Genomic DNA, 14,588 nt, shown 5'->3' with positions numbered 1-14,588 from the left:
GTGTGCTCTGAGGGGGCTCTAATAATGCTCTCAAGACAAAGTTTTAATTGAATGTCCAAAGAAGAATCATTTCAAATAGTCTTTCCATGAGGTCAGAAGTTTAACTGAGACATCGAGCTTTGATCAATGAGGTGCAGGTTACAAAGTCTTCTTTTGTGAAACATTTCCAAAATGCTAAAAAAAAGAAAAAAAAAAATCATCCATGCATTCTTTTCTGCTTATCCCTTCAGGGTCGCGGGGGTGGGCGGAGCCTATCCCAAAAAATTTCAGTAGTTACAAAATTAAAATAAAATTAGCACACAATAAAATGTTCAGTTTAATCTTAAATGTGCCAGTTAGAGTGACACGAACCTTGCTGGTTGCATTCGTGGTCCCCAGATGATGAACCCTGCCAGTTTTAGTGACCTCATCACATCTCCTGTGCCATCCAACCAAAATGTCAAATTTGATGACCATGCTAACAGCATAATGGATGTTCGCAGGCAATAATCCAGTAATCGAAGTAGGAATTCATATCAAAATTGAAGTTTTTAAATTGATTTTTCTGTGTGATAATTAGCACTGCTGCGTCAGAGCAGCAAGGTTCCTGGTTCTGCCTGGTATGTTCACCATGAGCTTGTGTAGGTTCTCTCTGGGTACTCCAACTTCCTGGAGACGCAAAAGCAGACGTGTTTGGACAGATGGAGTTGAACTGAAAGCAAGAAGTTTATTTAGGCTGAAGGGGGATGATCCAGTGAAGGCAAAATATCACGTGACCAGGACGTGTAGGAGTGAATAGTTGTGCACCTGTCAGTGTTAGCTCTGTGATAGACTGGCACCCTGTCCTGGATGTACCCCGCCTCTCACCCTATGAAAGCTGGGATAACCTCCAGCACCCTGTGACTCTGAGTAGAATAGTCATAATAAAATAGATGGATGGTGGGAATGTGAAACCTTAAACGGTTAAACTTGTTTTTAGAATCCTTGTAAAGAAATTTATCCTAAATTTATAAACCACAATTTATGACTTTCTGCTGATGTTCTCTGAACATTTTTAGTTCTAATTTTATCCAGTTAGGTTACTGTTTATATTCCCCTGTAGTGTGTGAGTGATCTGTGGGTGGGGTGTGGGTGGTGTCTATGGGCAGTCACACTGCTGTTTGTTGAACTGTCAACATAACAGATCCAGACACACAATAAAAATAGCAGCTAACAATTGTTCTTCTCAGTAAAGTTTTCACAATTATCTTACTCAGAATTAACGATTTGCACCAAGCTTCACTCTAATACAGTTTTTTCAGCCCTGCATTATTTGTCATGCACAGTTGCAGCTACTGCAGATTGTATTTTCCCTGGAGTCAGCTTCACAGATGAAGGCATCACGTATGTATCCGTCCTTGTAAGTGCATGGAGGTGTCTGAAGCGCTTATCCTTAATACTTAGTCTCCTTCCTTGTGCTTAGTGTTCATGTAAAATATATGAATACATTTGTCTCTGGAAAACTAGATTGTGCATTCACCTGAGCACTAACAGTGTATTGGAATGGTTCAAATACTGAATACTGGAGGTTAAGTTAATATCTCTGTTCTGTTCAGGCCCCTAACATCCTCCTCTGCCACACCAACCCTCTATGTCCTCCTCCACTACATCCATGAATCTCCTCTGAGGTCTTCCTCATTTCCACCTTCAATACCCTTTGTTCAGTACATCCACCACCCCTCTCTCAGCCTTCCCATTCAACCTGTGCCAACCCTCTGAGACACTCATTTCTCTCTCTCCAAACAAAAAGTTTAACATCTTCAACTAAACCAGCCTTCCTTTCACTCTTGCTGCGATTTTTCTGCCATAAATCACCCCTGAAGCTTGACTCCCTACCTGCACTCCTCTCTTTGCGGCCCATTGCTGTGCATGGTTGACTCCAGTTGTTTAGACTTTGAATGTTTTCATAGCAGATCATGTTTTCGAGCCATCGACCTCTAGGTTACGGGTGCAGCACACTTCCACTGCAAAACTCTGCTACACCCACTTTTACCAGCACACCAAAAGTCCCATTTTTTTCAACCAGGAGGAAAAACAAAGCCGTCCTCAGGGAGGTTAAAAATGCAGCTTTAGCCATTTTTTATTGTTAACCTCACTTACTTATTCTAATAAGGTGATCCATTTTAAGTTTTCTCTACATTTCCATCATTATTTAAAGCTTCACCTTCAGGTCAACACAAATGTCACTTTTAAAAGACATTTCTGTCTTTTGCGGCTGGTGTGCTGTGCAACACAAAACAGCAACATGCTGACTGTGACCTTCAAATGCCATCGCACAATTCAGCGTTTTCATCAAAGGAACAGCACGGCTTTGCTTCAGGAACAGAGGCAACCTATGGATTAGAATTCATCTGAGGTCGAGCGCCACAGAGAGATGAAAGCCCGAAACGTGTCGAACGATGTCTCTGCACAGCGATGTGGCTTTGAGCTCACAGCATCTGCTCTCTTCCTTAAGCTGTTTGTGCCACGAGTGAGTCTGGGTGGACTTTCAGTGGTGCAGGTAAATCTATCAGACACTGCTGCTACAAAGTGCTGCGGCTTAGATGTAAAGTGAATTCAACTTTAATGCTCGTGTCCTCCAGAACAAAGGCTTTTCTGTCAACGTTTAACGCTTCGTACGGACTCTCAGAAGTCAAACGTAGCTCGGTGTTCACTTGTAAACTATTTCCCAATCCCATATTTTATATCACTCTTATAAATAATAATAATTAGCATTCTTCTACCTTAAAGAAAAACTAAAGTCTGACCCGATTTTTAAGGAAACCCATCCACTTAATCAGGATATTAAACTTTGGATTAAACTATTAGACTAAATTGCTTCTGACTGGCTGAAAGTCCCCACACAGAGCCCCACATATTGTTCCAATAATCTTGAATGTGACCTCTGAGTCTATGCTTCCTTGCAGCTGAGGAAACCCCCTCCTCCTCCAAAGGTCGCACCATGCCGCTGCTCCTGCCGTGACCTCTGACTCCCCTTTCTTTTGGCTACAGGGTCAGACTGGCGGCACTCTTCTCACAAGTTTAAGGCTGAAGCACATTTCCCACAGAGGCCGCATCAACCATGAAGCTGATAGACTTGTATGTTAAACTCAGTTTCATAAAGCCGTGCGTACACAGGCTGCTCTTTCACAGATCTTTTTAAAATTGTGTTTATGAACCTGATGTGCTTCAAATGGATGTGAATGGATGCCTCGAGTTATTAGAGAAATTAAGACATCGTGAGAGGTAAAGCACTGTGAAACCCGGCACACGCGGGGGTGAAAGAGACGCTTTTTTAATGACCTTAAAATGTGCTGCTGAATGTGAGACGTAATGAAGATGGAGTGTTTATGGTTAGGTGCACACCCACGCATTTTTCACCTGCATGGTGTACCCAGGAAGGAAATCCTATAAATGTCAGAGACATTAACAGGATATAGGAAAGCCCTGATTCCAAGAATATTTCCTTATTAGTGAAACAAACAGTACTTTAAACTAACTAAATACATTTACTTAAGTACTCTACTTAAGTACAAATTTGAGTTCTTTTCTTCTTCTAACCCGTTTTCACTCCTGCTCCACACACAGTGTTTTACTTACCATTTAAATAACGTCGAGATTTCTGCACGAAAAGGTTAAAAATGTGACCTGGAGCGCTTCAGATAAAGTTTCCCAGTACTTTACTGGTCAAACTGGTAATAATCTGCAGACAAAATCATCAAAAAACCAGCCGCAGACACTTTTCTGCACTGATTATCTTACAACATGTGGCACTAAATGAGGGAACCTCACACTCGGTTTGGTTTAGTCTTGTGTTTTGATTAATTCATGCTTTTGTTTGACGTGTATGTGAGATATTAACCACGCCCACGTGGGTGTGGAGAGTCTCCTCTTGGTCCGGCTGCCAGCTATTTGGAGTTGATTATTGGAGCGAGATAATTGGTGTGGGTTTGGAGGAAGACCAAGAAAGGAACTTTGAAGCGTTACTTGAGGAGTTTGTCCTACAGTCCTGTCAGAGAGGCTGTAGAAGCAGGGCTCAGTGAGCTTTGTTGAGCTTGAGCTGGAATGAATTTGGCTTTCTTATATATTTTTTTTACCTGCTTCGCTTATGCAGAACCAGTAATCTGGTTGGGAGAAGTTAAATTTCAGACTTTTAGTTGAAAGTCATCCGGAGGAGCCACGTTTTCTCCGATTCTTTTCTTTACAGAATGCTAGTGCAACATAAAGTCTGTGCTGAGGGGAAGATGATTTATATGTGGAAGCTGTTAATCGTTCTCTTTGACAAACATCTTACAGAGATCGCTGAAAAAGAGAAAATATCGAGTGAGCTGCAGTTCTGCCTTGTTGTTGTCAGAGGAGAATAAACAGACTGTTTCAGCTGATAGGAAGTCAATAGTAACTCGACCACATTTTACAGCACACATATGCAGAAGAGCATTTCTGAATGCAAATGACCTCCACAGACACTAGATCTCAGTTACGTCAACATGAACCAAACTCTCTGAGCAATGTTTCCAGCACCTTGTTGAATTTGTGCCATGAAGAATTAAAGCAGCTCAGAAGGGGAAAAATGATCCCACCTGGTACTAGCAAGGTGTACCTAATAAAATGACCAGTGAAAGCAGTTTAACCTGATCTGGTTTGCAGTTTTAGTAACGTGAGTTTTAGGGGAAGGATGAATTTTTAACAAGCAAAATGATGGAAAGTTTTAATCAAAGAAGCATCCAATTAAACCGACTTTGAGGATGTTGAAGGGAGACGTGTGTCCAGGACGATTTCTCCTTAAATTCAGAGGAAATAATTCAGATTTATGCTCCTGGGACCAAGTGTCGATATTATCCACCCTGCAGAGCAAATTATCTATCCATGCCGTACAGTATGTGCTTACAATATTGATGGAGGACAAGTTCAGTGCTCTAAACTTAGAGTGTAAAAAGTCTGTGTGTTTCAGGCATCTGTGCGTGTGAGTGAGCTCTTACCAGAGGCCTGTCTCCCTCTTGTGGTCGCGGGTCAAAGGCTGGAGCTATAAAGTTCTTTAGGGACAAACAAGGCATTAGATCGTGTAGGAAACACAACGTTTCATTGCCAAGATGTCCTGAGAAAATCTCACACAGCTGCTCTGAATAATGACACTTTTAATTCGACCACACAGCTCAGTAAAAATTAATTCAAATAACATAAGGTCACATAAGATGTAGTCGACTCTACTGAGCCTGAAAGTTGGGAAATTCTTTTATTACAGCAGTCCAAAAACACGAAACACGTTAAATAAAATACATAGAAAAAAAAAACTGAACTGAAAATAAAATAAGGAGACTCAGCGAGTGAAAGCAAGTAAAAGAAAACACATGAACAACAAAAAACGTTGTTAAAAGCTGGATGTAGGAAAAAGTAACTTGTGTTTTATCTTTCTTTGTTACATGTCTTGCAGTAAAGTGAAGGCCGGCCTCACGCTTCTGTAACATTTCAGTTTCAGTCTTCAGAACAGATGCAAAAAAACTGGTCTCACTGCTTTGTGTTTTTAACACATCACTAGCGGCAAAAGTGGCTTTAGAAACAGTGAACGCTGCAGTAGCACTTGTGCTTTTCATTAGTCAGCAGAAGACTGTGGGCTGCATCTCATCACACGTTGTTAACTTGGTGCTAGCAAGCAGAAAAGGAGTTAAATTACTAAACACAAACAGCAGCTGTTGAAAGGCACTGAGGGATGGGTGTATTAAGTTCAGTTGTACTGTACGGTCAGGGCAAAGGCTTTGGCAGTGGCACACGTTTCGTTGTTTACACACTTTGCTGATTCCTTTTTTATTTAGTTTACTTTTTACACGTTTCTATGTTATTGTAAAAAAAAAAAAAATCATAAGCTTCAAAGACTTATGAACAAAGATGGAGCAGCCAGGCAGAAGGAGAAGAACTCAGAGAAGATCCATGGATGCAGTGAAGGAGGACATGCAGAGGGTTGGTGTGGCAGAGGAGGAAGCTGATAGGGATGAGGACTGAAAACATCTTCAAACACTGGTTTCTTCCAGTGTTTCAGGAGCAACTTAGCAACAGTCTGGCCATTTTCAAGCATGATGGAGCGCCGTGTCACGATGCACAAACAGTAACTAAGAGGCCCGGACAGTATCAAATTAATATTTTGGATTCATGGACAAAAAACTTACAAAACTTACTTGAAGGACTGATAAGGCAAAAATGGATCACCGTCAGTCACATCCCCCACCCCCCATCCTAAAGAAAAGTATGGTGTAAAATGTCATATGTAACGGAATCTGGTCTAAAGACACGTGTTTGCTTGGCATGCATTTAGTTTATAACAAGCACATCTTCCTTTATGATAAATGATTATAATAAATAAACCTTTAACTTTATATATTTCAGTCGCATTTTACTCAAAATTACTGCTTCAAGCTAAATAAAGGTGAAGAATTTTTGGGGGGGGGGGTTAGAAGTATTTGATCTTTGTGCCAATAAAAGTCTTTAAAACTTGTGAAATGTTTAAACTGTTCTTTGCTTTATAAAAATGTAGTAAACCCTCTGAATAAAAAAATGAAAGGCCAAATTTGCGACACTCCCAAAGCTTTGTTGCCATGACTGTAGAGTTTAGTGTGACACAGTAAACTGTAAAAACGCTGTGTTTTCATCAGAGAGCTGTTGTTATGATCATTATTAAAGTAATTCTCAGTGCACCCGAGAGGCTCTAAAAATCTCTAACACCTTCCAGGAATATAATTCAGACCGAAACAGCATCACTGAGTTTTCCCTCTGGAGGTGGATTAACACCTTGGTGAGCGTGTCAGCAGAAAGTGAGCAGTGCATGCTTCACACTGACACGGTTTGTCTCTGAGCTGGATTTCCATCAGATCTGAGGGCGTACCTGCTCTAACTCATTAAATGTAGACGAGCCGTGTAAAAGGAATTCGGCATGTTTTCACTTCAGGTTCTGAGCATCTGTTTGGTTTTTTGTTAACACTTGCACATTAAAACTGTACAGATTATGACAGCTGTCTTACAGATTTTGTGGTAAGAAAAGATTCAGGAGTTTAATGAATTCTACAGAATAGTAACAAAGATGGTGAGAATCTGTAGTAACCCGTACCAATCATACAGATATAGAACAAAACAACATGGAAGTTCCTAGTTCCTATTTATTTCTATATATTTAGTGGGAACATGGAATCTTTTGCTTTTAGAAATAAATGTCTTCCTGCCCTGTGACAGATAGAACTCCACAGCATCTTATTAACGTGGAAGTAAAAGTCTGAGCTGCTTTAATTTTTCCATCATTTTCGTATCATCATTAGGTTGATGCTGAGTGCTCCTGTAGTCCTGATGCTCTGTGTAGATCAAACAGACAGTAACAGTGGACTGAAAGTGTAAAGCAGTTTTTCTACAACCTTCTACAAAGCTACATATCTGCACTTGACCCTCCGCGCTGTGTTAAAGCGCTCGGAGCATATTTTGTCACGTAACTTGCAAAACATGAGAAAACATTTCACTGGATGGGACATTTCCCTGTTGTAAGAAGAAATCTATTATCCAAATATACTTAGCAGAACAAAGAGTAAATATTTGTTAACAATATTTGTTTCGGATTATTTGCCTCGCCCCCGGGTCTCAGTGAAAGCAGAAGAGCCGTTGAAAAAGAAGAGTCGGGAAACTTCTCATAGAAAAAAGATATTTCCTGCCACATAAAGATCAGGTGTGGATTAACTCTTCATTCTGTGCATAAATAACATTCAAAGCATTCAAAGCTTTCAACAGCCTGTCATCTTATCAAGAGTCTACAGATGTGATCAAGGTCCTGACTGTAGTCATCAAAACTAATCATGTTTAATCTGAAACATTTCACACAGATGTCTGGAGAGATTTCAGTCAGTTTATCCGGTTATAACAGTGATCTTCTTGGTTCAAACCTGTGGGTTGGCCGGGCCTTTCTGTGTGGAGTTTGCATGTTTTCCATGTGCTTTCAGCTGACTGCTAAACCTGCTTCTCTTTGATCGATGGGCTACCTGTCCATGTTGTACCGCACCTATCTCCCAGTGTCTTCTGGGATAAGGTCCTGGCCCCACATAGGCATGGGGCATCTTTAGCCCTCCTCCCTTTTACACACATTTAGAAAATGTCCCACATTTTGTTTGACTCTCTTATCTGCAGGACAGACTTGACTAAAGTCCATCTTTTATTCACTGGATGTAAAAGAAAACCTGTCATCATGAGTGACGTGTCACAAAGTCACAAGACTTTGTCACTGGAATATGATGAAAACACAAATACATCTCTGGGGGAAAAAAACAAAATACAGAATTTGTAACACATGTTTGTCCCACATAAGCATTCAGTCTGTCCCACATTTAGTGTGTTGGGATCTTGTCACTTTAACCCACACTGTCTGTTCTGATAGAGACAAAGTAATCTTGACATTTCTTTATTTTTTTACTGCTTGAATGATGAAGATTCTGGGTTTGAATCTGCTTCTCTCTGCGCACCTCTGCATCCTATCAGAGTCTGAAAACGTACACGTATCATAGATAGACTCACCTGGAGTGAACTGGATGGATGTCATTAGTCAAAGGTCAAGGTAACGAGTGTCAGAGTAAAGGTTCTTACAGGCTAAAACTAAACAATATATAAATTAAATATGTTCTATCAGGACCCAGTAAAAAAAACAACATTCAAACATATTTAGCAAAAAAAAAGAAATGTAAATATTTATTTTTCCTCTCGTGTATTTGCCTTGCCCTCTGGGCTCAGCAAAGGTAAGCTGAAAGTTGGAACACCTGCAACAGTGAGATCAATAAAAATTCCTGAACTAGCAAGTAAACCAGAATCATACATTTGGTATTGTTGATGCTTACTTAGCCTGAGATTAACTGAAACTAAAGCTAAAAAAAAAAAAAGATATTTTACAGAAATAAAAGAAAAACTAGACATAAGAAAAAGAAAACTGAAACACTGCAGTGTGCTCACAACATTAACAGCAACAAAAAAAACAGTATTATTCAGGACTTTTTCTTTAAAGTTTAGTGAGATTTATCAACACAACCAGTCTGAGGAGGCATTAATGTAAGATGTTTATGTCTACGTACTACTGTACTCTTGCCTTAATAAATATCCCTCCTTTACATGATGAATCAAAGTTATCATAAAGGTTATCACACCCACAAAAAACTCAAACTAAATTAAATGGAGAAAACAAAAACATGTGAAGCTAAAGCTCTGCTGCAAAGGGCTTCAGCCCACTTTCACCTCTGACTGTCCATCTGATCAGTGTTTGAAGTTTATTGATGATGTTACTGTGTTTCTCTGCACTGCATGTGAGCACGAGGTGCAGCAGATACCTCGGAGCACTCCTTGTGACCAAAAGAGGCGTAGAAACTTTTCATTGGACGAACTTTTCTCTGAAGTAACAGGACAAACAAATGCATGCCTCAGAAGAGTATATAACTGAAGTCAGACTGTCAGAAAACATCTAACACCTTAACTTCTGCTTCTGTTTCTACTCAGCGACTGACACAGAGTAAAGGTGAGTGTAGTTCCTTCATTTCTCCCACTAAATCAGGTGTTAAATATTTAAAGAGCGTTTGGGTGCATTTTTGTAAAGTGTTTAAGTTTCTGGGTTTTGTTTTTAGAAAATGAAGGTCCAAGACTTGTTCATGGGTTTTGCTCTTGTTGCTCTGATCAGTGCAGCACCGATAGAGGACAAAGCTGTATATGATGAAGGTAAGGGATTGTTTAAAGCAGAAATTTACTAAGGTGCAGGTCTAAACTTAGAGCTGTTTGAGTGCCTGTCATTTACTAACAGATGTCATCACTCCCACACCTTCTGATTCAGCAGAGTACAACCCTGAAGACTTCGAGATAGATCCTACACAATATGAGAAACTCTTACAGAATGTGCAGAGTTACGGCAAAGTTCTGGGCATATCCTTTGACTACGGTGAGCTCCTGGGGACAGAGTTGGAGAATGAAACATTCCTGGCTGCAGGACTCGGGGTTGATGTGTCTGTTGGTGGACTCCTTGGAGATGAGGCGGCCCTGGGTGAAGGCTTTGGAGATGTGGAGTCTCTGGCCACAACCTTTGGATATGCAGAACTCCTAGACACTGAGTTGGGAAGTGACACACTTCTAGTTGCAGGAATTGGGCTTGAGATGTCTGGTGGTGCCCTGGGTGAAGATTTTGGAGATGATGACATACTTCTGGCAGCAGCTCTTGGAGATGAGCCCCTCGGCGCAACCTACGGATATGAAGAGCTCCTGGGCTCAGAGTCTGGAAATGAGACACTTCTGGCTGCTGGACTCAGGGTTGAGATGTCTGTTGGTGCACTCCTTGGAGATGAGGCGGCCCTGGCCAACGGGGAACTCTTGAATGTCAGTGAAGAAGATGAGAAACTCATGGAGATCGCTTTGGAAAACCTCAGTCTTGAAGATGTGCTGAAAGCAGCAGGTTCTGACGGTGAAATCAGACCTGATGCTGAATGAGCTGAGAGAAATGAATCCCTCGCTGCACACTGCCTGTATGTCTCAGTATACTTCTCACACTCTTCAAACTTTTTGTTTCCATCATAAAGGGAAAAGATCATAAAGCAAAATAACATTTAATCTCAAGAGAACGTAATCTACAGTTCACCAAGTGAAGAATGTGATGCTCTGTCATGTTTTTGTGGCTTATATGTTAATATGTATGTTTATCTGCTCTTTCTCTGCAGCTCTCCAGGCTCGTGGCTTCATCGTGGTCATGATCCATATAAGGCAAATGAAGTGTATTAACTGAGGCACTGTCTCAAACATAAGGGAAAGTAAAAATGTTTTGAAATGAAATAAAAATATTGGTCTCAGTTTCAAGATTAATGTTCTCTTTGTTTTTTATTCTTTGTGTGTCTGTGTGTGTATATGAATCTTATTATAATATATCTCAAAAGCCTGCAGAGATTTTGCAAGCAATGTATTTTCTGTTGCTTAACTAAATTTTCATTTAATTTTCATTTATAAATGACTTGAATTTGATCAGCAGAATCAGTTTTTTACGTTCCCATAACTGCATAAACATGCAGGTAAAATGTTCTTCATTCTGCATTTAGAGCTTTCAAATCGCCTGAACCACACAGTGAGCAAACAACTGTTGGGTGACTTTATTTAAATAAAGTATTCAAATAAGAATAAATGGAAATATTGTAAGGCAAGAAATTACTGGGAAAAGATTTTATGCGTAGATTAATTTTTAGATTTTGTTCTATTTAGCTTTAATGTAATTTACAGACTTCAGATGCCTTCAATCTGACATGGTTTGTTTTCAATGACATGTTCTTCTTCTTTTCTTTTTCTTTTTTTTTTTAAATCAAGTTAATATGTTCAGGTTTAGTGAAAAAGGATATTAGTCACTGAATGAATTATTTTCCAAAATGTAAATTATGTAATTCATTGTTTTTAACAAATTTGATTGTTTAGTTTTGATTGATTGTTTGATTGAAGCTGGGAAACGTTGCAAGAAGAACTGGACTTGTTTGTGTGTCACATGATATCTTCTAACTGGTGGACAAAGTGGTTTTCGCCAACAAAGCTGACAAACGGAAGCAGTCTTTGGAGGATTTCGCAAAGAAAATGTTTTGGAAGATGTGTACTGTGGCATTTGCACAATCTAACATCCCAGTGTTGGTGTTGTTCATACATCATCAGAATAACGTTGGTCCAGAATCAGTGACCCAACTGTCCAATGATGTTCATTTATTCAGTTAGCATTAGCCAAGAAGTTAGCCAATGTTATTTTAAGCTATAACTAGCAAACCAACATAAGTAACTTAAATTTAGCAAACAGCAAACCTAACCTGACAACATAGTCATTATAATGTATAAATTAATAAAAAACAAAACCAATAGCTAACAAAGCTATGACACCGCAGTGGGCACAGTGAGGCTTGATACAGATATCGGTGCAAATTAGTGCAATGAAAAGTTAGTTGTACTAGCTTTTCACTACTTTCTAAAAGTTTTTAAAGTCTTTTTTGTTTATATTGACTTTTGAAAACATTTTATGTTTAATAATATAGTGAAAATCTCATCACCAACGCCGGATCCCTCGCAAACAAAACGGAGGAGATACAATCAGAGATTTACTACATTCCCCATTTCGTGGTACATGTACAGTGACAATAAAGGGCTATTCTATTCTTCTATTCTTCTCTAAAATTGAGCCTTTCCCTCATTGTTAGTATTTCCAGGTTTATAGAGACATAAAATAACACAATATCCCCTCTGTAGAAACTTTTCACTCTAAGATGTCAAATAATTTAAACAAGAATTTTGAGCTTGATGTTTTTAGGTTTTTAATTTGCCATCTTTTTGGGCTCTAGTCTGAATAAATATGAGATTTGGCTTCAAAAATAATGATCTAAGTAATCATCTGGGAGAGCTTCATTGTCTGTCTTTCACCTGTAGTATCATTAAGCAGAGCTGCACTTTGCGTCTTTCTTTGTCACATACATTACCTGCCTGCTTATCTATCCTCAGTGTGGTCACTGAACTTTATAAAACACATAGTACATGACTGAATTATAAACCTCCATGCTTCACATTCATCCTGCCTGCTGGTATGCTAAATTCTGGTATGCTAAATAAGTCCCACGGTCATGCAAGGTGAGGAAACTTTTGTGGCAAAGTCAACGCAATGCCCAAGTATAAAAGAGGGATAAAAGCCAGAGAAAATCCAGAGGATTTTGCTTGCTTGCCCCCCGTCAAAGAATTTCAAACAGCTGGTTCAATGATTCAGTCAGCTTTTCCCGGAGCAGATAAAAGAGAGCTCTGTGGAGAGAACAAGCCAGCGAGTGAGTAAGAGCGAGAGCGAGAGAGGAAGAAAGTGGAGGCTGCTTGACAACAAGAAGTGAGAGTGATTCAGCGTAAACTCAGCATCCCTGCATGCCTGAAGCTCAATCACTCAAACCAGTAAAAGCCTGACGGGGTGAAGCTGCCTCAGCAGGACGTTTCAGTTGCCTGTGATTGTGTGTGCTGTGGTGCAGTGTGAGGGGATTTGCCTCCATTGTGCCCTGCGGTGCGCCGTGATGCCTCAGGCCTGCGACTCCTGCCAGGTGACTGCGGGCACTCCGTGAGCCAACGTAGCTCCTCGGTTTTCCTCTTTCTGTATCTTTTTACAGATTTCAGCCCATCTCATTTATAGATGAGGGGACTACAGAGTGCTGCATCACTGCGACACAGCTGGCAGTCCTTCTTTACTTAGGGCTCCTCCTGCTGGTAGAGATGTGGCACCTACAACAGTAATCCCTGTTGCAAATAAATAGAAAAAAATGTTAGTAATGTAGGAGGAGATGAAGTCAGCTAAAAAAGCACGACCTTTGGCATCTTTGAGAGCCGCATATCAGGTCATTCCATATTTAATCTTTTATCGATCTTCTACTGAGGAAAAGATCGTTTGACAAAGTCTAGACAACATCTAATACGTTTTACAGGGATATGTGTGATCCCCAAGCTCAAGTCCTCTAGCAGAGGCCTGGGTTCTGCACAGTATCATAGATGTTCCTAAAACTGCACTCCTCTTGACGGAGACCTCTGATGTTGTGCTGGGTCTGCTGGAGTTACAGCTCCTTTAATGCTCCTTTGACCACTGGAACCACTTTGGACTTTAACTTTCATATCTGCTCCAGTTCTCAGAAAGCTGATTCTGTTCATCTGGATGAAGCGTTTGAAGTAATAGAAATGTTTCGTCACTCAGCCAAATAAAATACTGAGATGAGGGTCCAAAGACTGAAGTGACACAACATTTCAACTTCGTCCAGATGAACAAAATAACCTTTCTGGGGCTTCTTTACCTGGATGATTGAGAATGCTTCAAGATATCTGCCTCTGGTACGTCTCTGTTTTCTCATGCTCCTTTTTCCTGATCTTGCTGTCTGCTGGGATTGCCACAACTATCACAACTGCTTCTGCTCCTTGTCAACCACCATTATGTCTGGTTGGTTGGCCAACAGCTACTTGTCTGTCTGGAGGTTGAAGTACCTGAGGACCTTAGCCGTGTTGATCTCAGCCAGGTACATATGGGGCACAGATGTTCCTGTACGCTATCCTAGCTACTTGGTTATGTCATCCAATAAACACTGCTGCTATTATATGCCCGACTGTCTCTATGGTGTCTTTGCACAGTCTGTAACTTGGATCGGCTGTGATAGCTGTGTGGTGGCCTCTGTGGATCTGGAGCCCTCTTGGGGCTTGTTTATGTACTGTCATGGACTAGCCACTGGTAGGATTTCTTCAGTCTGTCACTTGTACATCACATGGCAAGGCTTGATCTTGCACAATACTTCTTCATTCTTACCACCATCCCTGTCTGCTATCAGCTGCCTGAAGCACTCTTGCAGCAGCTCATCTCAGGGACACTCTTCCCGATGTATTCATGCTGGTTGTTTCATCCTGGATCATGGCATTCCACTTTTTTGTTGCTCACAGAGCTGCAGGGTCCTGGATTTGGATGAAAGCCTCCATGCATTGAAAGGAATTTTCACATCTGGATATCTCCTCCTTTGGTTAGCTTATCATGACATCTGTGTAGCTGATGACTGCTGGACATGTGGGCTGATGGCTTGGGA

The 14,588-nt window shown here is 40.5% G+C and overlaps 1 protein-coding gene across 2 annotated transcripts; it reads left to right on the top strand.

The window, feature by feature from the left end:
• The first annotated feature begins 7,903 nt into the window (after window positions 1-7,903).
• LOC146391118 (uncharacterized) lies at window positions 7,904-10,740 on the top strand. Of its 2 annotated transcripts, XM_084923960.1 has the most exons (3): window positions 7,904-9,520; window positions 9,627-9,717; window positions 9,833-10,740. In XM_084923960.1, the coding sequence occupies exons 2-3, from the start codon at window positions 9,630-9,632 to the stop codon at window positions 10,474-10,476; spliced, it is 732 nt and encodes a 243-aa protein (XP_084780086.1). In that variant the 5' UTR covers window positions 7,904-9,520; window positions 9,627-9,629; the 3' UTR covers window positions 10,477-10,740. The 2 variants fall into 2 exon arrangements, with proteins under 2 accessions (XP_084780086.1, XP_084780085.1); XM_084923959.1 differs by having other exon boundaries at window positions 7,904-9,717.
• Window positions 10,741-14,588: the final 3,848 nt, after the last annotated feature.

The sequence above is a fragment of the Perissodus microlepis genome, chromosome 3 (assembly GCF_051167445.1).
Source record: "Perissodus microlepis isolate ML-2025 ecotype Zambia chromosome 3, ASM5116744v1, whole genome shotgun sequence".
NCBI classification, from domain to species: Eukaryota; Metazoa; Chordata; class Actinopteri; order Cichliformes; family Cichlidae; genus Perissodus; species Perissodus microlepis.
The sequence above is the reverse complement of the archived record's forward strand: the minus strand, read 5'-3'. Positions and strand labels throughout refer to the sequence as shown.